At 45.7% G+C, this 23,990-nt stretch overlaps 1 protein-coding gene across 2 annotated transcripts in view; it reads left to right on the plus strand.

The window, feature by feature from the left end:
* The first annotated feature begins 20,851 nt into the window (after nucleotides 1-20,851).
* The window catches only part of LOC144149031 (lipase 3-like), a 50,164-nt gene continuing 47,025 nt past the window's right edge, over nucleotides 20,852-23,990 (plus strand). Inside the window, exon 1 of one of the 2 annotated variants that reach the window (XM_077680575.1) lies at nucleotides 20,852-21,194. In XM_077680575.1, the coding sequence (XP_077536701.1) occupies nucleotides 21,075-21,194 (120 nt within the window). In that variant the 5' untranslated portion in view covers nucleotides 20,852-21,074. The remainder of the gene's footprint in view (nucleotides 21,195-23,990) is intronic. The other variant, XM_077680574.1, reaches the window with a different exon arrangement.

A 23,990-nucleotide genomic window follows, 5' to 3' on the forward strand; every position in this document is an offset into this window, starting at 1 on the left:
GTTTCTTCTGTAAGGAAGACACCATAGCAAAAGAAAAAAAAAATAACTCGAACTCGAAATGTAGTTTTTGGCATAAACCGATTAACCTATCAATTAAGTAATTAATGCCTGCAGATTAATCAGATTAATTTTTAATCGATACCCAGCCCTAAATAGCTCATGCTAGCGCCGATTAGCCTAGCCCCAGCCAGCGCACATCGAAATTTGACACGAATTGTCAGAGTAGCTAGCTGTTCTCTGCAAGGCTGAGCTAAATGCACCGAATGCATCGCGCTTTACCCTCACATTTATTTATTTATTTATTTATTTCAAGTACCCTCATGGTCCAGAGGGCATTAATGAGGGGAGTGGTACATCTGGGTGGTCGAATTGATCAGACATTGTAAACAAATGAAACAATACACACAAACATTAAACCAATAAATATGCAGCAGTGCGCAGATATATACAAAGTCTTTACAAAAATATACACAGGTATTGCCTCTAGCATAGAAAACTAACAAAACTAACATTGCATGCCAACAGAAATACCAAATTGAAAGAAAAATAAACACTGTGGCAAAAAAGGCCACAAACTAGACAGAAGTGAAGTAATCAGACACTTTTTTTCTAAAGTGGTCTTATATGTCGGCGCCGCGATCTTATATGCGGCGACGACGCTTAACGCTGCCGACACCACTTTTCGACGTGCGGCGTGCGACACCACCGCGCCCACCCGTTTGAATTTGGCCAGAAGTCAAATGGAAGGAAGGAACGAAGGAAGCAAGGAAGGAAGAAAGGAAGGAAAGAACAGCACAGGAAAGGCAGGGAAGTTAACCAGGGTACTGTCCGGTTGGGTACCCTACTCAAGGGGGGATAGGTTATGGGAAATGAAAGGGAAAGAAAGGACAGTGGAGCATATCAAAGGAGAAAAGGAAAGGAAGAAAATTAGGAAAAACACAAGGCGTGACCACGGTGACAACAACGGCAGTAAAAAGCACGTACACAAAACCAGAAAATGCGCAAAACTAAGGCGGTGCACTGATAAAATTGGCGAACTAAGGGCACTACCCTGTAGTAATGTTCCTACAATCGTTCAGACAGGCCCGTGTCCTTCAAAAAAGCGAAGGAAGGCTTTTGTTGCCTTTCCGGCCTGTGACGGACAACGTATATGACACAAAATTGTCTGCGCTGTAAAGGGGTGTTCGTGGAGTCGGCAAAGTGTGGTGGAGAGCTGCTGCCTCGGCGTTGTGAACTGGTCACAACGGCACAGAAGGTGTTCAATCGTCTCGTCGGTGGCGCACACATCACAAGCAGGGCTGTTGGCCATTCCAATGGTGTAGGAGTAAGCACCGGTGGAGGAAACACCTAGCCACAGGCGACAAAGTAAGGTGACGTCCGAGCGTGACACGTTGAACCCCGGTCCCCAAAATGTTACGCTTGAATCTCTCGCGGATGCCATCTCCCTCATAGGGATCTGGCAACCACCCACCTTGGGATCTGGCACCGGCATGGCTGTCAGTCACTCACGGCTCGTCTATCTTCAGGTTGGTTATTCTTATCGCCTTGTTAACGGAAAGCCGTTTAAAAAATTGGTGTCAGATCCCAACTCGCTGTCGACTACGATTGTTCAAAATGTTCTCCTGCTGGGTGCAAAATTTTTGTCATGCGTGCGTGTTGCTCGAATGTTGCTGCTTCTGTCTGGCGATGTAGAAGAAAACCCGGGCCCCCTGACACCCCAACAAGAAAAAGAAATGTTTGATGTCATCATGACACTACCGTCAATGCAACAGCAACAGACTGAAATTCTTTCGGAAATTCGTTCCATTCGAGCCGACCAACAAGCACTCGAACAAAAGCTATCGCAACTGGCAGAAAAGGTCAAGCTCGTGGAGGATAACGTGTCCCCTTTACAGGATGACGTAACGCAACTACTCGCTCAAAATGAAAATCTTGCGGATACATGCGCCAAAATACGGGACTCGTATGAGGACCTAGATAGCAGATCTAGAAGAAACAATTTGATAGTTTATGGCCTTGCAGATACTGTAAATGAAACGTGGGCTCATTCAGGGGCTCGAGTGATTGCCTTTTGCACCGAAAAACTGAATGTGGCAATCAGCGCTGCTGCCATTGAAAGAGCTCACAGGCTAGGACGCTACACAGCGGAAAAGGCAAGGCCCATAATTCTGAGGTTTTTGTCATTTAAAGACAAAGAACGTGTGCTTGCTGTTGCCGCAAAGCTGAAAGGAACCGAGTTTGCGTTAAGTGAGGACTATTCCAGTAAAGTTCGACTAGAAAGGAAGAAGCTGATTCAGTTCGCCAGAGACCGTGAAGCAGAATACAAGTTGCGATTTAATAAAATGAAAATAGGCAACGAAACCTTTGTATATATATAATGCTGAAACCGACACCGTGATCAGCGATACTCGATAGACACTAACGAATGCAGCTTACCATAAAAAGAAACCATCCGGCAAACACGATGTCGTCTGTATTGTAGTAAACTGCAGAAGCCTCAAAAATAAAACTATAGAGTTCACTTCGTTGATAGAATCAACAAATCCGCACGTAGTCATTGGTATAGAATCATGGCTCGACAACACAATTAGCGACAACGAAATGTTTCCCTCTGGCTATACCGTATATAGGAAAGACCGTAATTGCCATGGTGATGGTGTATTTGTTCTCATTCATGATAGCATAGCTAGCAATTCTATAAGCGTCGAAGCGGACTCGTGCGAAACTGTCTGGTGTAAAATGTTGCTACAAAACGGTTCTTCCGTTGCCATTGGCTCATTTTATAGGCCGCCCGGTATAAGAACTGCCCATCCTCTCTTTCAGTTGAGTAACGTTTTATTAAGTTTGCAAACAACGCACGTAATTCTCGGAGGCGATTTTAACTTCCCGGATGTAGAATGGAAGTCCTTTAAACCCGTGTTAAAAACAACGTCTTTCCTGTATACTGCCTTTAGGGAGATGCTTAATGCCCACTCATTATTTCAATTTGTGGAGACGCCAACACGAAGTGGTGGTGACAGCGCAAACATTCTTGATTTATTTTTGTGCACTGAACCGGATCTTGTATCCTCTGTTGTCACAGTCCCTGGTATCAGCGACCATGACGTTGTTATCACTAAAATGTCTTGTAGTGCTAAAAACCGCCGCGCTGAGGCACCCCGCAAAGTATTCTCTTATGAAAAAGGTGACTACCCATCACTGTCGCGGGAACTAGATGCATTTTTTCCTGAGTTCCAATCGCATAGTTCATCGTTAGACATGAATGCGCAGTGGAATCTCTTCAAAACAAAGATATTGTCCTTGACCCAAACTTTCATTCCTTCGCGTATCATTTCGGCCAGGCGACGCAATGATAAGCCATGGCTCAGTAGGGAACTCCGATCAAAGATAAATAGAAAGAATCGGTTGTATCGAAAGTATTGCCGCATGCCTGATCCTGTGTTGCTTTCAAGAATGAAGGCGATAGGCAAAATGGTGACAAAAGCTATGCGCAGAGCACAAGAAATGTACCTTTGTCATCTAGGCGAGAAACTTAAAACCAACCCTAAGGAAGTGTGGAAATACGTGAAAAATAAAATTAATTCTAGACCCACTATTCCTGACACCATGGACGGGATAAATTACGATTCTAACACGGAAGCCAAAGCTGAGAGTTTCAATGCATACTTTCAGTCTGTGTTCTCGCAGCCAGTTAACACACGTAGTGTATGCCAGAGTGTTGGCGCGCTCCCGCAAATGAACGACATAGAAATTTCCGAACGCGGTGTCGTGCTCTTGGTGGAAAAAATAAATGTTCACTCTGCTCCTGGTCCTGATTGTATATCCAACTTCGTCTTGAAAAACTGCGCAGTGTCTATCGCCCATTTTTTAACATTCATGTACAAAACGTCGCTTGAACAATGCGTTTTACCAGCTGATTGGAAAAATGCCAACGTAACTCCAGTATATAAAAGCGGAGATAAAACAAAAAAGTGTAACTACAGGCCTATTTCTCTGACAAGCATGTGCTGCAAGACACTCGAACATATCATTTACACAAACCTAATGAATCATCTACAAAGTAATAACTTCTTTTCCCCATTCCAAAACTGTTTCAGGGCGGGTTTTTCGTGCGATACACAATTGGTCGAGTTTACGCACGACATTGCAGCTTCTATTAACTCAGGCCATTAGGTTGACTGTATATTTCTTGATTTCCAGAAGGCATTTGATTCCGTGTCACATGTGTTGTTGTTGCAAAAGCTTCGTTGTCTAGGTATACCTAATGCCCTTCTCATGTGGATCGAAGCGTACCTTTCTGAAAGACAGCAGTGCGTGATTCTTGACGGTGTGTGCTCATCAAGCGTCGGTGTATTGTCAGGAGTGCCGCAAGGGTCAGTTTTGGGGCCCCTGCTTTTTCTTATTTTTATAAATGATATCTCTGACAATCTCTCTAGCCGTGTTCGATTGTACGGTGACGATTGCTGCATTTACAATAACATTACCTCTGAAGCGGACACCGTTCAATTGCAGAATGACTTGAACTCTATAGTTTCTTGGTGTGATTCATGGAGAATGACATTAAATGTGTCGAAGTGTAAATTGGTGAGGTTTACGAACAAAAAACAGCCTCGGATTTCAAATTACGTCATGGCCGGGGCTACCTTGCCGGTTGCATCAGAATATAAATATCTAGGCATCATTTTTTTCTGCCAACCTGTATTGGAACGATCATATTAATTACTTAACATTAAAGGCTAGTCGCGTGCTAAATTTTTTGAGGCGCAATTTTAGACAGGCACCAACTAAGTTGAAAGAAGCACTATACATATCCAATGTGCGTCCCATATTGGAATATGCTTGCAGTGCCTGGGAACCCTCAACAAAATCAAATATAGAAGCCCTAGAGCGTGTACAGGCACAAGCAGCACGCTTTGTGGCAAGCAATTATAGCTTCACCGTAAGATCAGCTGACATTCGTTCAGGATTACAATGGCCTCTGTTAGCTGACCGGCGAAAATACCTACGACTGTCCCTATTTTACAGCATATTCATGAACAGAACAGGCATCGACAAGGATCAGTATATAAGACCACCTACCTATGTGTCACCCCGTACTGACCATTCTTTAAAACTGCGTGAATACGCGTCCAGGATCAACGCATTCAAATACGCCTTTTTTCCAAGGACCACGCATGAATGGAACGGCTTGCCAGAGGAAATTGTCTCTGCGCCTCCCTCATCTTTTGTTAGAAATTTGCACAACTTTTTGTTGAACTAATACCTACTGTACATTTCTGATGCGTTCCGTACTAATTGCTTTTTATTTTTTATTGCCCTGTGTAACCGATAGCACTCTTCTTTTTTGCGTTTTTGCTTTGTATTTGCAATGTGATGCGTTATTTATGACAGTGTAAGTCAACACTTTGTTGTTTCAACCATACAGCCTTTTACCCGCAACCATTTTTTTGTTATATTGACTGTCCTGTATTCCTTTGTTTGTTTTCCCCCCTACAACAATGCCCGCGAGGGCGATGTAGGTACCTGTATAAATAAATAAAAGGTGGCGCTGCAAATCGGGGTCGAGCGAGTAAAGATGAGCGTTCGAGAACACAGGTGCCTTCTTTACTCGCTCGTCTTTGCTAGCTCGACCCTGATTACAGTGCCCCAGCGCCATCGCTCTTGCAGCGTCCGACTGCGGCGCCGCCGCGTAGCATAGCATTCAGGTTGTCGTCACGTAACAACTTTCTGGATATTTCGTGCGCAACTACATTTCCTGATTGGTCGAGAAGAAGAGCGCCGCAAAATTTACAAATACCAAGGACACCGAAGATATCGCAGTTGGTACGATCGTTTAATCCACTTTAACCGACCCGATAATTCCTCTTCTCGAAATTAATGAACACACAAATCCCAATAGTTCACATTAGCTCATCCACTTGTTTCGCTAATCCACCCCAGTCTACCCGCCAATCCGCATTAATCGACCTTTTTTACATGCTCCCCTTAACTGTACGATTGAGCAGAATCAAAATGATATGGACATGCTGTCGCATCTACGTTAAAAGTGGAAATGAGAAGCCCCCAGATTATTTTTTTTTTCAATTCTCATGCTCTCTAAGAGCAGTAAAGAAGGGACACAATGACACTGTACAAGAAGAAGGGCCGATGACGTAGAGAACTGAGAGTGTTTGTGCCTCACTGCTGTTTGTATGGAACAGCCCATTCAAACTAGAATGAGTGGAAGATAGGGATTTATTGTTGATTGTGTCCCTGAAGGCCTTCACCAGGGGGCAGGGATGCATTCAAATTAACAACACATTGAAAAGTTCGCACAATATTAAACACCATGCAGATGGAAATTTAACCATGAAGAATAATTCATGATATGTTGCCTCGGAATATACGTTCTAACTTCACTTATTCTAAATCTAAAAGAAAATCGGGGGAGATAGGCAGTATCTAAAGCAAAGTTATAGTATATAGAACAACTTTGCATTAAATTGAGAGTAATAATAAAAAGAGAACCAGATTGGTTATTGTGGGATTACAGACTAGGCAAAATATTTCGTGGTGCTGTCGGGCGAGTGGTAAAAATATCTTCAGACGCAAGGTAGGGCACCGTAATCGAAAACTATAAATTCGAGTTTTGTAGCACTGGAACGGGTTCGGAACGGTTCCTTTGATTCGTTCCGTTTTGGGTTGTGTTCCAAAATGGCGGGAAAAATACGCTTCCGGTTCAGTTCCGGTTCCGGGCGAAAATTAGGGTTCGGTTCCGGTTCGACACCCTGATTAGGGGGCTAGAAAGTCTACTTCATAACGGCAGAGCCACATGCGTAGAAGGTAATTTTTCTAGCATGTACGCTAGCAGTTTGCATTTTAAAACATCCTATTGCTGCATAATGCGTGCACTACACAGGCAATTTCAATAGCCCCTGACCTACTCTACAGGCAATTTCAATAGGCACTGACCTGCTTTAGGCCATTTTGCTGCAAGTAATTATTGCAGACGGCGAATAACAGTTCAATTTGCGCATGAGTCATTAGTTATTAATGGGAGTAAGAGTCTGGCAGATGTAGCGTCTACGCGGTAAACCACAGTCAGTTTGAAAATTGAACGATAATTTGCTCGGTGGCCTTTGAGATAGTCAGCTTCGCCAGAATGTAGACCCTTTCAAAGACATCGCAAAAACCACTCTCCAGCCCTAGAAAGCCGTGGTCGCATAGTCTTGTTTGTGCGGCAATAATAGGAGTGTCTTTTTTTAGTTGCAGCACGTTAAAGTAGTTTTCTGTGTTTGAGAATATGTCTTGTGCTGAGTGCTAGCATTCAGAGATTTCAAACGGACCTGATTTTACATGTGCAAGCGTTAATTTTTCTAACAAACGGGGATGAACCACTTCCATGACCGCAGAGCAATTAACCGGAAGAAGGTGAAACGCAGGCTTGACATGGTTGCCAGGAAAAGCAGCGAAAAGGCGGCCACAAGAAGTTTGCCAAGGACAAAATTGTTCGCACACAGCGAAAAGGTCTGTACGTTATGAGCGACATGCATTGGCAATGCACGTTCCAAGCCCCGTGCCTGATTTATCATACGTTGACCCAACGGTTCTTTAATTTTTGAGCCGGCTAAACCAACTGTCATTGTGCTATAGACACCTTTCAGAATTCAGCAGAAGGATTTTGTTGCAGGCACTGTACCATCACCTGCCACAAAGCAGATGGCTAAGGGAGCCAGGTGCCAAAGAAGAGGCCTCGGAACTGTTGGCATTAAATGCCAACAAAAGCTAGTAAAGCAACGAATTGAAAATAAATGAGAATTTGGCACCTCTCTCAGCTCCACCGACAAGGAATGATTTTACGGAAACAGCAGCCATCTACGCAAAGAGAATGGTAAGTTGTCATTGGTGTATACTCTATTGCACTCATACGTGTCTTTCTTTATGTGGAGATAGTTTTTGCTGCCACGGCGGCTGGAAGGCTGAGAGAAAGACCCCTGTCAAACGTGCCCATTTAGGTGCACTTCACGGAGTGCCCTCGGCTAAAATGTCATTCGGGAGCAGCTAAACAGCGAACGCGAAAGATACTTTACCCGAGCCGGCTCGCCGAGTCAGTTGTCTCGGCTGTCGCGACCGCAGGGGTCTAAAAATCGGTGAAAATAACAGAAATGAACGGGCATTTAGATGTCAATAAGTTATGTAAAAGTTAATTCGGGATATATTGTTCATTTATTTTTACGAAACCAGAAGTTGCGACGAAAAAGCAGAAAACAATCCCTCGCGGATGATGATGATGATGATGCTTAGTGGCTTCCACTTTGTAACGGGGTGGCGTTGCACAGCGGCCTTAGTCGCAGCGCCACTGTACAATCACCTCGCCAAAAAATACAAACAAAATAAATAAAAAATTATGTCAAAATAAAAAGAAAATACTTTCACAAATTTTTGTGCTAGTCTGACGTATTTATTCGCATGTATTCCCAGATTGTTCTCTGCTCTTTTCCCACCAACATTCTAACCTTCTTTTACTAACCTCTACTGCTGTCCAATTCACTTTCCCGCTAACCTTAAAGCCAAGGGCTTCCGGAAGCTGGATGGCTCCATCACTGAGGACTGGACGCATACTTTTGCAATCCGTTACAATATGTCGCATGGTTTCTGGCTCATTTCCGCAGCCTGCGCATAGCTCTTCCTGTACCTGCTCGCGGATAAGCGTTTTTGACCGCAAGCAACCCGCCCGGGATTCAAAAAGCATTGCACTCCCTTTGGTATTATCGAATAATTTTTCCCTTGTGATCTCCTGCTTCCCGATCCTGTAGATATCTAAGGACTTCTTCGCATCCATCCTCTCTTTCCAGGTCGTTGTCTCTGTTTCTTTCACTTCATTTTTTATTGCCTTGGTCGTTTCCCCTGCACTTCCAGGTTTCATATACTTTGTTTGTCCTGAGCCTTCTGGTTCTTTTGCTCCATTGTGTGTCCACGCTTTTCATGTAAAGATACCGTAACACTTTGGCCGCCCATCTCTGATCATCCATATTTCTAAGTCGTTCTTCAAAACATATTTTGCTCTGTGCTTCTCTCACTTCGAAGGATGCCCATCCCATGTCTCCCTGCACTGCCTCATTTGTTGTTTTACTGTGTGCTCCTACTGCCAATCGACCTACGGCCCTCTGATTTACTTCTAGCCCTGATTGAATCTCTGATTTGACACACACTACTGCGTTTGAAAAGGTGAGTGCTGGTACCATTACTCCTTTCCAGATTCTTCTCACTACTTCATATCTGTTATATCCCCACAGTGCTCTGTGCTTCATGATAGAGGCGTTGCTTCTGTCTTTCATTCTTAAATGCTCCTCATGAGTTTTTAGATACGCCTGATCTTCGTTCACCCAATTGCCCAGATATTTGTATTCCGTTACCCACGGTATTGCTGCTTTTTGAAAGAATACGGATTCGTTACGGGCGTTGTCATTAAAAACTAGAACTCCCGACTCGCCCAACGACGTGCCAGCGCCGCCTGGTGGGGTGTTGCTCCATGGTCGCCGTTCTGTGCGGCGTTCGCGTAGCTGGTTTGTTGCGGGTTTAAAGCACAGATTTACTACTTTCGTCAAGCGGTTTTGCGGAGGATGCGCAAATTAGCCTTTTCACCTGAGACAAACTCACGGCGACACACCTATCGAAGCGCATCGCGTGATTCGCCGGGCCCACTTTCGGCGATGCAGGGCCTCGTTTTCAGTCGTTCTGCTGATGTGAGCGGCGGCTGTAGCTGCGGTGGCGGCAGCCGACACCCCCCGGCAGCCTCTGATGTATCCGCCGCTAGGTCGTCTCGGGCTACGTGATTCGTCTTGCACCCGGCGAGGAGGAACGGCGTGTTTGCTGTGAATGAACGCCGCGTTCACCGGGCCTCCTTTTGTGAGCGTTGCATGGTACCGACTGGCTTTGAGCCGTTGTCGGGAATACAGCTGCACCAAAGATTAAACAAGTGAAACCAACACTCAACCGGACTAAGCCAAGCTTTTGCTTTGTATATCTAAGGTTAGCTAAGCTAAACCGCAGCCTTTTCTTGTGGTTGTGTTCCCCTTTCAGCCATATCTGTTATAATCCACCCTATCTGATAGTTTTCTCTCGATAATAATGCTGCTGCGATTCGCTGCGCAGCGAAAAGCAGTGAAGATATGACCGCCGGCGTTCAGTCGCCGTCCCGACAGTGCGTTTTGTGGACGTGTGTGAGGCGCCGATTGCAGTGTCGAACAATGTAAACACAACGAAGTTTTTACGTCTACCTTGTTTCTCAAGTGACAAAGACGGGGAATTTCAAGTAATTTTGAGAAATATTTACGCCAGCTTTCGTCACTGACATCACGACCAAGAACACTTTATTTTATTGTTTAGCAGCGCGCAGCCAAAGTGTCATTCGGGGAGCCGGAGTTCACTCGTTCTAAGTGCAGTTAAAGAGGCACGTTTAAGAAAGGTATATGCCTGGGGCTGTTTGTTTCCTCATGTGAGTGCAATGTTTTGTAAAATGTTTTACCACTTTTTTTCAGCTTTATCTGCGTCTTCTTCAAATCAGTCTCAACAGTTTCAAACAGTTGCAAACACTCCTTTTAAAAACTTGTGCGGACAACATACGGCCATATTTTGTACAATTTTGGTACAGCAAGCTGGCGAATTTTTATGGCTTTTACTACAAACCCAAAAATCATTGTGGCAGAGAAACCTCTGCTTAACAACCAATTATCATAACTGTATTGTACATCTACCTACACCTTAGCAACCACGCCCTAATCCGTGTGAAAAACTCAACTTGGTCTACATAGTGAACTGGATGATATATGCTGATTTACAGGGGCGGGGTGGCATGATCTAGCAAGCAGGGAGGACTTCCAAGGCATGCTGCTGTCAGGAAAGTCTTTGACGTTTAACATGGCGGCCTTTCTGGAGTTTCTGATGCCACTACAAGCTATTGGAAATCCGAACGCCGCTCTACGTTCTGCGTGTCGAAGATTCAAATATACAAATGGAGGCTGTCTGCGTAGCAATGTCATTCAGTACAACAACCCAAATCAGTAGTGGATGCTTTGGAAGTTTAAGGGACTACGACCATCCAGGAGCAAGGTAAAGTGCATCATGCCTGTCGAAGACCTGCTGGAGCGCGAGTTGCTGAAGAAATTTCCCACTAAACTTTAGGGTACTAATCTGTGTCTCACACATTAAAGAAATTTCGCAGGGAGATTGCCTGCAATATGATGAATATCACCCCAAAAGAAAGGCATCTGGTTTTAGAAATGCTGCAAAGAATGGTGTCAGCTAAATCAAGCGAAGTCTTTGAGGAGCTACAGCATACGTTTGTCGCAATGGTCTGCAATAAGGTCCGCAGTTTGTACAACAAAAATTTCCGTCCACTCAAGGATGAGTAGTTTGCTGAACTCAAGTTTATGACGGAAAACTTCAACAATATTTCGAATGTAAAGTCTCGATGGAAAGTTGCAGAGCGCCAAGAGAACCGTTATCTTGAAGAATTTGGTCCATCTGTTTTTACAGTGCTCAATTCTTTAGGTGATGAGCGAAACCACAAGGCATGGACCAGCATTTCGAAGAGGCCTTGTCGGCTATGATCTGACCCTGATGCGAGGATGTATGAGGTGCACTTATACTGTATGCTAAAAAGCTTGTGTCGGGGTAAATAGACAAAAGTAATGTTAGCTGACCGTCAGGAGGGTATCTTTACTTACAAGTAATCATCAGGCACCACATTTACAATGGCGAATGGTTGTACCTGTTTAGTTTGGAACATGATGAGAACGGCGTGCCGGCACATCTTTTCAGCTAGGCGGATGCTTGGTGTGAGACTGTATGACAAGCAATATTTCTACACCGGTGGGCAAGGGCCTATTACCGTGCACATCAAAGGGCTTTTGTTCAACAAGGCAGCTGCACATTTGAGCCCAGTATTTCTGTGCGGCAAGCCACAAAACTTGCAAACCCAATGTTGCAGCAGGGGAAGTGAAGAGAAGTTTTTCCAACTTGTAAATACGTAGCCCATCTTGCTGCAAATGAGTCTCGCGACGGGCACCTCCACCGCGTCAGGGAAGTTGCTGGCATTTGCGAAGGCGCGAGAGGAAGGGTACGAGGTCAAAGTCCTGGAGGTGCAGCCTCAAGAGGACAACAATGCACGGGGTCGAGTGCATCCAGGATGAAGAAGATTGTGGATTGCAAAAAGCAAATGACCACCACAATGCAAATGCTGTGAGCTTGCTTAAACGTGTGGAAGCGTATAACCTCGTCCCGTCCCCGAGCATCGCTCGAGCACCTGAGGCCGTGTGCATCAAAAGCTTAAAGAATTAAAACTGCCAGCTAAGCTGAAGCTTCGCTGTCGACCAAAACAAAAACCGCTATTGGTGTCCCATGACAACAGCAATGATGCAAGAAGTCGATGCAGGAATTGCAGCCGTTTCGTGACCTGCCATCAAAAGAAAAGGAGCGGAGGATCCTACTCTGCCTCGTTCTCCAAGGTCTGCACAAAGGGGTACTGGAGGGTGAAGCACTTCTTGGTGAGCCACGTTTGTCACTATTTGATTAGTACTTGCATTTATTTCATACTCAACAAAATGCTTTTTCTCGTTCATAGCATCAATATAATTTTTCAAGGAATCTTTTTATCTACATGCGGAACATATATTAATGGCATGTACACGCTAGCACTGGTAGTGTTTACACTGGACATATACCATAATATATAGGCACATACCATACATATTGCTCATGCGTGCTATGTGTACGTGTCGCCGTCAGGTTACCTCAGGACTGCACTTCGAAATTCTTGCAGAAGAGGACCATATTGAAATGATACCATCGAGGGTTCCTGAGTCAGTCCTTGACGAGGAGGTTTACCTGGACAGTCACCGGAAATACTTCACGGAATATGGCTTGCAAGCAACGCCTGATGCAGTGCAAATAAAGAAGAAAAACATCAAGTGGAGGTGCAATGAAGAAAAAAATTTACCACGAAGAGCCAAAAAGAAAAAATTGGCTCCAATCCGCGCTGTGAAGGTGGTTGAAAAGCATAGCTTTAAGCGACACCCACAACAATTGCCGATTGCCCAGTAAGTTTGAGAACTGCGAGAAAGCTGAAGAAACTTTTGTCATTTCTATTAATCAGAACCTGTTGCTACTTCCCTCTTTTGTAATACATCTTAAAACATAACCGAATTGGTAATCATCAATTTAAAAAACAGAGTCCCATTCGTGGCAAGCAGTGCGCAAAAGGTAGCGTTTCTCTAGCGGCCAGATGCCTGTATTGGATTTGTAAATTTTGTTTTCTCGCCCTGCAAACCAATCCTTAACGTATGTTTGCCGCACGACCACTTAAATCCGTCGGGTGCCGGTTACCCTGGAGGTGCTGTCGAACAAGTTAATCAAGCCGTGCGAAGGCACCGCGCAAGGGACGCGAAGCTGCACCAAAACTGGCCCAAACAACCGCCGGTGAAGCAGACGACCAAGTCGTTCCTCCGACGCCACCGCCAGCGAGCAGACACTTCCGCTCGGGGAACGCTGGGTAAATTCGCCGCGCCATTTCTAGTGTGTTCTGTGAGTGAAACCCTCCACCGCCTACCTCCCCCCGCCACCGCCTCCGACGCGTTAAGAGTTTGTTGTCCCGCACGCCACGAAACAACCGTTGGCTGATAGAGCTAGAAAGCTTTGCTTTAAAAAGCAGTGATGTGTGGTGGAGTCGATCCGTCACTGCTCGGGAATCGATGCTGCGCTTCTGCCTACACTAGAAGGCTCAGATTTTGAATAGTACCTTGCTCGCACGATTACTTCTGTGACGCATTAACCCTTTGAAGCAATTTAGTCACTAGGCGAGCACAATCATTGGACTAGTGGCTGATCGTTCAGCGGCCACAACTGGAGCAAATTGGCGACGGCGCCATTGTGCGCGGAAAGGTAGGCACTTTTCGCTACACTTTAAAAAGACGTTGGCCATCTTGCGTTGGGTTAGCTGCAGTGACCGTGTTTATAATTTCGTAAGACAGAAACACCGGTGCACGAAGCTAGCGATCGCGCTTAAAACTTTAAAACGTTCGAGACTGCGCAAGGACGGGGACAGGCAAGGAAGCGAGAAACAACGACGCGCTTGTCTTGTCTGTTAAGTTCGTTACGTTTTGGCGCTGCTTCATACGCTATATTATGCACCGATAAGGTCAAACTTGTGCGCTCTCCAGCTAGCGGCTGCAAATGCTCGAATAAGCCCCATTGCGAAGCCTGTGTTCGTACGGTGCTTTTCGAGCTCGACAGATATAAGGCCAAACTCGTGTGCTCTTCCGCTAGCGGCTACAAATGCTCGAATGAGCTCCATTGCGAAGCCAGTGTTCGTACGGTGCTTTTCGTGCTCAGCAGATCTCGGCAGCGCTCGAATGCTGCAGTGAAAGGGGTACGGTCGCAACACAGTCCCCCACAGTGCAATGCTTTTCGTGGAAGATTGCAACCACGTTGCGGAAAAACGGCAGGCAGAGGAGGCGGGTAAATCAGTTGCTTACCACCCCACCCCTGCCTAGTGTTCGTTGAGCATTTCGTAAGCTATATTTTGCTGCCCCAGACCTAACTTTTCCTCATTCACTCACGGATACTTATGCCCCTCTGTTTCAGGTCAGCAGTATATGACATAATGTCTGACTGGAGTAACCTCTACACACGTTTTGTTATTAATGGCGACAAGTAGTGTTGACATTTGTTTGTATTGTGCCCAATGCATACTTCATCACATTTTAACCACGCTGTTTGCATTCACAGGTGATTAACTATCAGGCCCTGTCGACGGAGCCACGGCTGCTGAACAGATGTAAGAGGCGCAATGTGTCCAACTGACCTCTTATTCTTTACCGAGGTCTGCTTGTCACGATGTATCTATCCACAGATGTTTAGTGGAAGAACTGTGTTGTGAGCACATTGCTTGTGATCTTTTTTTTGTGAGGAAACAGTTGCAGTCTTTAACCCGTAGTTCCCGCTGCAGAGGTTAAAATGAAAGTTGTACCCCAAATGCGTCTCGTAGCTTTTTGTTCGCTCTCACGGCTCGTGTTTGGGAATATGGGTATGTAAGTATGAATTTTGTTTTTAATCTTAATTGCCGTCCTGTTTTGCACATTGTGAAGCAGCCCATTCAGTGCAAATGTTTACTTGTGTAAACTTTAATTGTGTGAATATTTATGAGAACCACTTCTACACAGAATGGTCAATGAGAAAAAAGAGACATTTATTACATAAGCGAATTTCAATGTATTGAAGACGCATACACGTCTCAGTGGAGAACCAAGATTGTCAGTCTGATTTCTAAAGCAGCTCAGCTCATGTTGCAATTGAACCGCCCACAATTGCTAATAATATGCTATCACCTGGTGTAAGCTGTAGAGTATGCTGCACTCGTCACTGTAGTGAGTCACGTCATAGTGATCACCGCACAATAACCCCCGTGGGCCAATGCCCACTGCTTTTATTGTCGCTTCGACAGAACTACAAGTCATAGATAACAGACACAGATGTCTAGGCTAATAGGTTAGCGAGTTAGTAGGGTTAGTGGCTCCACCTACCCTAAAGTCATCTTCCTGTTTCTTGTCTTGCCACCCCAGCCTTCACAAATGAAAGTTATGACTCCCTGTCGGGAAAGCCAAAAAAAAAAGAACTTGGCAGCATTGGGATCCTTCTGCTAGACTACGTCTTTGCACTAAAGATCGCCTGCCAATATAAATACTTGGAAACATATGCTACAACTGCCACCACAGTTCGAAATGCCCAACCGCACATGCCTACGGTGTGCCACAAGTATCCTTTTTCTGGCCCCTTTGCAATGTCAGTGGGTGCACATACGCAATATTGAGCCGCCGTCATTCCACAATGCTCGGTGTCGCTTGACCGACCTGCAGAAAAGGGGGGGAGAGCTTTTTTTTTAATTTTTTTTTATTTGCGACAGTATGCCCGTTGGCATAAATACTATGCTACAAGTATAGGTAAACTCCCGTTTCGCGAACAAACGCAAGGAGGGAGCGGTGGTGGGGTCCCCATATCCACCGATGGAGGTCAGGTGGTCTGCCAGGGTGGAGGCCTGTGCCTCGAAGGTGTCGTGTTCTGGCCGCTTGCAATGAAGGGCACGTCCACAGCAAATGTTCTGTGTCGGCATCTTCGGCAGGAGCTGTGCAAAAGGGGCAGCTCTGGTCGAACGGGGCATGGTAGCGTGGTGGCCACTCCCGGGTAACAGCGGGAGAGAGGGCTACACCAACACGAAGTCTTCGCAGCAAGACCTCCTCCCAGCGAGCGAGTCGGCTAGGGAGGTCCGTTCCACACGGTGGAATTAGAGCTCGTGTGGCGCGACGAAGATCTTCTTTCTTTTGTAAAAACTGTCCTGGGGTATCTAATGTCAGTAAAGGCAATGGTCGTGGAACAAATGCAGTGTGGCAGGCACCATCCGCCGCAATGTGAGCGGGAAGCGTATTTCGCCGGACCCACGAGAGCCGCAGAGGGCAGGGGTACGTATCCAGTATGTCATGAATGTCCCTCGAGATAGCCGAGTTGTTATTCACTCGACGTAAATCACGTATGGCCACCGTGGAGTCTGTATAAATTTGTAAAGTAGTACCTCCAGGGGCTTGATGAAGAGCAGGAGTTAGTGCTTGCAAGCCGTCCCGGATGGCCGTAAGCTCAGCCAGCATAGACGGCAGGGTGCGGTGTGTTTCGTAGAAGCACGTTTGACAGGCCTCTGGGTGGGAAGGACATTGTAGTGTTGTCGTCAGCACGTAGTCCTTGGCCCCAGCGTCTACAAATGCCTGCACCACCTGGGGTTGAGACTCAGCCGCCAGTTCTTGCGCGACCGCGAAAAGCGTATCAGTATGTCCGTTGCATCGATTGTGAAGTCGCGTTAGTGGCCTGTTGTCGGTCACCTGGTGGTATAGCCAAGGTGGCCTGGTAACGACGCAGGCTGGAGATGTGGGTAGTGAACGACCCATGTAATTTCCTAACGCCGCTGCCTCAGCAACAAAGGTGAGTTTATGCATGCGGGCGGACCGACGCTGATGGACAAGCTCATCCAAGGTGCTAACTTGAGCTTCAGCCTGAAGAGCCGGGATCGGTGTTATCCTAGGGAGGCAGGTAATTGCACGCATTGCGGCTCGGTTAACTGCCTCAAGTCGAGCCCACTCCGCCTGGTTCAGGTGTTGGAATTGTGCCTGGTAAACAAGCCGAGGCTGGAGTACAGGCCGCACCAGTAGACGGGCCATTTTGGAACAGGAGCCACCAGACTTCTGTGAGATGCGTCGGATGAGGTGGAGAATCTGTCCCGCTTTTTGGCGAGCTGAACGTATCCACATAGACGCTGACCCAGACGCATAAATTTCTAATCCAAGCACGCGAAGTGAGGTGGCAGTGCGTACGGGTCGCCCGCAGAGTTGCAATGCGATTGGAGACATCGCCAGTCGGCGACGGCCCCAAGCACTGGCCACAGGCAGAATAGCTGTCTTTTCGACGGAGAGTGTCAGTCCAGCATATTCGCACCATTTCTGCGTGTCAGACAAGGCTTGTTGGAGGCACGCGGTTTGCCGAGTCAGGTCTGGGTGTACAGTCCACACTGTGATGTCATCCGCGTACATCAGAAAGTGCATGTCAGGCATAGAGCCGAGATGCCAGGCCAGTGGTAACATAATAACATTAAAAAGGAAGGGCGAGATTACCGATCCCTGAGGCACTCCGCGGACAGGCGTAAAGTGACCGTAACTCGTCCCGCCAATGCGAACCGAAAAGGATCTTTTGGTGAGGAAGTTCCGGAGGAAAGAGCAAACCTTGCCCGGGAGAAGAAGGCCTTGGAGAATTTCCAAGATGGCTCCGTGGCTAACGTTTTCGTATGCCTTTTTTATGTCCATGGCAAGCAATAGTGGCAGAGAAGTGGACGGGCTCTGTAAACAGGGGTATAGTTGCACGTCTTTTTTCCAAATTCAACTACGAGCTACACAATTTTGTTATAAACTGGCTGTTATATGTCTACATCTTGCACAAGGATATTAGTTCTGACTAAGGGCCCTGTAAACAAAAGGGCAGCCACCAAAGAAGGAAGAAACATGAAAAATTTAGTGTAATACATTGTGATGTCTGCCTGTGTCACCGATGTCAACACATCCATCCAGATTGCGATATGGACAATTTGTGTTGGAAGGTTGCAGTACTGACCTAGGGCCTGCAGCTTCGTAGCACTTCTTTTTGTCTGCTCTCAGAGAACGTCATTTGTGCCCAAAATCGTTGCACAAGAGTTCCTAACCTTGCATCATATGTTATGGCAATGAAAATATTGATGGCGCAACAGCACCGCATTAAGCCCATTGGACTCTAGCTGCAACTAGTCAATCAGCCAATACTGTATTAGGTGATGTTTACAGCTGGTGAAATCCGGTTTTGTCCCAAGTCATGTACTCAGGATACAAAACAATATCGTCAAATGGTGGAGTACGTAGGTCAATAGCACCTCTGTCCCATCTACTACAAAACAACAACGTCCTTTTAGGGAGATTTCATTTACAGCGACAGGAAGTAAACTTCCTGTGTCAGAAAACAAAAACTGCCTCGTAATGATATTCGCATGTTTAGCTAGCACATTTTCACAATGGCCTTGTCATGCTTTTTACCATAACAAGGTAGCATTTGGGCACAACGTCGTATTTTTTTTTGAGTACTGCTGTTGCAAATAAACTCAAAACAGCGATAAAGCAAAAGGGAGAGAATTGATTGATTGATTGTGGGGTTTGACGCGCCGACGCAGCACAGGCGATGGAAGGCTCCGGATTAATTTTGACCACCTGGGGATCTTTAACGTGGGCCGAAATCTCGTACACACGAAAGGAAGAAGATCCACCTCACTAAGTACTGCACCAGTCTAAAGCACTAGGCAGGCCACCATGACACCATGTGTCAACCTTGTGCAGGAAAGAACGTGCAAATACCTAATCGAAGGAGCTTTGACGTAGTCTAGGTTTCGTCTTAGAGCCCAGTGTTGAGTTATTGTCATCCATCAAGCAGCATAATATCCCTGCAGGAATGTTGGCGGCGATAACAGGAGAAATGATCAGGACATGGATGGGTTTCATGTACCCAGCGCCGAGCTGTACATAATAGCTTACGTTTCAAGCTTCTTCGTAGAGCATGCAAGCTGCCGTCGCTTCGCACTTATCACATAAAAAAACGGTGGTTGCAAAGCAGGTGATTACGGCCAGGGGAACACTGTAGGATACATTTGCGATTGATAATACAACTGCGAATACCTAAGCTCTACAAGTGAGGCTGCGAATTGTTTGTTCACGTCGTGAGTAGTAACAATTATGCGGACACACTTTAAACCCTGCTATTACTCAACGCAAAACCATTAGCGCGCATACATAACATTAGGACCAGACGTCATCGTTTATTTCATTTTGTGTTGCTCTCAAGCACAGCGAGATTGCGCAAGAGACGCAAAGTGGGAAGCTCGGCCCAGTGGCAGCGTGATTCCCACGCCAGCGCGCGCGCTTGGCATACACAAAAACAGCGCACGCACGTGCTTACCAGAAACGAAATGATCGCTGTAAACTTTGGTGTGTTGCTTGTTTGTTGATGCCCCCGCTTTTGACACAACGAAATCACTCCCGAGGGCACTCGGCACGACGCTTCATCGACATGTCTTTCGTCTCGCTGCGTTATCGGCGCACAGCGTAAGGCGCCCAAGAAAAGTTCAACAGATGATCGTTTTCCATCCCCCTTTGTTCGCATCGGCGGGTTGTAGCAGTGTACGTAGTACTAAAGTACAATAAACTAAACCACCACCCACACGCTACAAACCAACAAACACACCCACAACTGTCGCCGACGTTATGGCAAATCGCCAAATAGCCCTTCCCATAAGGCCTTGCGGCAGCGCGGATGGGCCGCCAGTGAATACTCCCTATAAATCTTGCCCTCTCGGCGGATAGTTCATTCGTTTTGGAGCAGCAAATACATGCGGTCGCTATGCTGCATTCCTGTACTGTAATCTGGTCCGTAAGGATATTGTTCCCGTATTGCTCCGTCCCATCTCTCGCTATGCAGTAAACCAGTTATGTTTTCCTTCGGCTTCTTGTCGTCACCAAGGCAGCGACCTTTGCTGGCCGCTCACCACCACGCTACCTCACGCATGACGGAGGCGACGGAGGCCCGTTTCGGAAACGCCTTCCCGTACGTAACAACTGGTTGCCTGCGGTGGGATGGCAATTTCATAACAATGGTAATAAGCGGAGTAACTGCGCGTTGGGCGGAGGTTCGATTTCCGGCTGCGGCGGCCGCCTTTCCGATGGAAGCGCAAAGCGAAAACGCCTGTGTGTTCGATATTTCTGTGGCGTTAAAAATCCTTAGGCTGTCAAAGTTAACCCGGAGCCCTCCACTACGGTGTGCCTCATCGCCTATGTAGCATCAGTGCGTTAAACGCGTACCTCATATTCAATCAATCAATCAATCAATCAATCAATCAATCAATCAATCAATCAATCAATCAATCAATCAATCAATCAATCAATCAATCAATCAATCAATCAATCAATCGCGCGTTATTATTCAAGTGATACCATCAAATGATACAAGAGGCCCCGCTACAATCCCCAGTCCTTTCTTCGGTGACCGCCTATTGTACAAAAAAATTCAGTGACGGCCTAGATAAATCGCTTGAAAGTGGCTGAAGAGTCGACACTGCTTTACCTCTTTTCTTCATTATGTGGGTAATTTGTTTGAAGCTCTCAAAAAATATCTCGTAATTGTTATTCGGAAAAGCAGCCTTTTTAACAAACAAAGCTAGCATGTTGTCTTCATGACCTTGTTAATTGAAATTACATTTATTTTGAAGCTCATTGGAAAGACAGCGTATCAGATATGGCTGCACGCATCTATGCACCTGCAATTCATCGAAGCTTCTCTCACACAAGGACTTCTCCCGACTGCTTCACTGCTCACGCCATCCTTTTGTCTTATTGTAGCCTTGAAGAAAATAACTGCGTACGCTCTGCGCTCAAGTTACTTCGGCTTCAGTCGCTCGTGGATGTGAATGCCACACACAAAGAACGGCAATGGTGGCGGTGGCGGAGTTTCTGCCCGGGTTCATTGTCGGTACACTCGGGATGATATCCAATTTCACCTCTACACTTATGCGGAACACTGCCAACGATCCTGAGGTTTGCACAACTATCGTAAGTGGAAGTTTACAATATTTTGTATATTCTCCCCTTGAAGCGTTGTTAGGCTATTGAACATTTTAAGATGTACAGAACATTTCTGATTGGAAACCAAAACGCTATCATTGTTATCATTGAGGCCTGATCCTCACCCATAATAATGCGACATCGGTTGTGTACATTCAATTTTTAGCCAAATACTCATTTTTTCCTATAAAAGTGTTGCTATTTTAAAACCAACTTTAAACAATTAGGCCATATATTAAGGAATGTGTTTCAGCCTCATTTTCGCGCAGTGTTTGCGTCCTCCATAAAGCCACCGCAAGAGAAATGATTTCTGCCACCACTTTTTTCGTTTTATTGTACTATTTGAATGCTAACAAGGAGTTAGCACACAAGTAAGCGGTCTTATTAGTTCCCTATGACGTCACTGCTAACGATGTGTAGCAAAAAATTGAAATTTTTTAGCGTTTCTTATCTGTTGTCGTGAAAACGACGTCCCTGATGCCTCATAGAGTTAAGTGAGTCATCAAAGGGCGGTTCTTTCAAAATGAGGCAAGCTTGTGCTTTGTCGTCACGGTACATTTAGAGTCCCAAAACAAGCGAGTAGCCCGCCGCGGTGGCTCAGTGGCTAAGGCGTTGCGCTGCTGAGCACGAGGTCGCGGGTTCGATTCCCGGCCGCGGTGGCCGCTTTTCTGAGGGAGGCGAAAAGCAAAAACGCCCGTGTGTACGAGATTTCAGCGCACGATAAAGATCCCCAGGTGGCCAAAAGTAATCCGGAGCCCTGCACTACGGCGCGCCTCATCGCCTGCGTTGCGTCGGCGCGTTAAACCCTACAATCAATCAATCAAAACAAGCGAGTAAGGAGGAGCATGCAGCAGGACAACAGCGCTGACCAAGACCCGCGGCATCTTCAGTACCGAGCTTACTATAACGTCAAAACAAGAAGAAAAATCTTCCTGCGTACGAACACCCAAACGATCTACAAATATTTCCACGTTAAGTTCGCGCACACACCAATGGGCGTTCCATCCGCCTGTGAATTAAGAGCCGCTTTTCCTGTGCGGAAGACTATAGTACGAAAGACTCTAGTGGCTAGTGGCAATCCATGAACTGAAATGTCTAGGGTCCAGCGCTGGGCACACCTCTAAATTCAAAAGATGACAATCTTTTAAATTTTAATTGACATTTGCAAATTTGCATTGGCACGTGTCTTCCGTTATACCCCTGTGGTGTGCTTAAGAATCTTATTCTCTGCGGCCCCCCTCGTTTCGTTTGCCTCTTTTTCATTGCATGGGGATTGCCTTGCTTGTTTAGAGCGGAACTAAAAAATAAAAAAAAAAAACTGGTGTGACAGCTGGCAAATGGTTTTGAACACACAAAAAACTGTGTACATGTCCATTACTAGGAAACGAAGTATTATTGATTATGCTTATTGCATTGAAGGTGTGCCGTTGAGAAAAGTATAAACAATTACGTACTTGGGTTTGAAGTTTACATCTGATATGCGTTGGAATGAACATGTAGATTATGTATGCAGTAAGGCCAGAAAAGCATTGTGGTCACTTCGAAGAAATGTGTTCAATGCCACCTTTGAAGTAAAATCTTTGGCGCACAAAACCTTAATACGACCAATTATTGCATATGCTAAAGTTGCGTGGGACCCGTAGACTTCCGGAAGTCATTCGAAACTGGACAAGATTCAAGGGCTTGCGGCACGATTTATTTTTAACAAATATCGTCGCTGCCACTCTCCCACCCAGTTATGTGAACTTGCTGAACTTCCTTCTTCTTGAGAACTGAATATGACCGATTGAAGTTTCTTTTTCTTATTATTCATTGCCATGTTAAAATTGACAAAAATGAATACTTTCGCATATCGCCCGACGAACATTTTCGCAATCGTCACAGCATGTATATCCCGCCTCCGACTGTTCGTAATGACTGTTTTAAATACAGTTTCTTTCCTAGAGCAATAAAGCAATGGAATATGTTAACAGACGCCGCAGTAAGGACGTCATCAATAAATGAATTTCTCGAAATTCGGAAAGGCACACACGTTCGCGCTAAATGACCTGGCCAGAAGTGAACCATGTCATCACCTGTGTTTGTAGCGCATGTTATTGTGGCCTCCATGTTGCATTTCCCAAGAGTATTTTGTGTTTGCATTTCGGGAAATGTACTTTCTTTTTATTCCTGTAACAAAAATGTATTGTACCCTTCCACTGCTGTAATAGCCCAACAATGGACTGACAGTATGAATAAATAAATAAATAAATAAATAAATAAACAAATAAATAAATAAATAAATAAATAAATAAATAAATAAATAAACAAATAAATAAAGATTACCTGAAAAAATAATCATATATGCTTGCTTGCGTAGTGCCACTGTGCGGCTCTTTTAACACGAAAGTGTTTTATTCCCGAATACACGAAGATTTCGCTGACGTCATATCGGTCACGGAAGTGACGTCAGTACAACGAACAAGCAGCCTGTAAAGGTTCCACCCGTGTACACAGGGTCTTCTTGCGGGGAAGCAACCTTCAGTACTAAAGAGTACGTTATACTTAGGGCCGTTCGTTTTTATAGTTTAACACGACAGTGCTTGATGCCGCGATACCGCAAGATTTCACTGTCGTCATATCCGTCGCGGAAAGGACGCCAGTACACCTTTGCCGAAGCGACCCGCCAGCAGGACTTCACGTGAAAAGCACTACCACACTGTACCCTTACCCCGAACCAGTGAAGTTCGGGCTGACCATGCTGTCAGCTCGAGACCCGGGAACGCGTGATCTCCCGTGTACGGG

Source organism: Haemaphysalis longicornis, unplaced genomic scaffold, assembly GCF_048455015.1.
Source record: "Haemaphysalis longicornis isolate Haplotype H1 unplaced genomic scaffold, Haemaphysalis longicornis Haplotype H1 scaffold_8, whole genome shotgun sequence".
In the NCBI taxonomy this organism is placed as follows: domain Eukaryota; kingdom Metazoa; phylum Arthropoda; class Arachnida; order Ixodida; family Ixodidae; genus Haemaphysalis; species Haemaphysalis longicornis.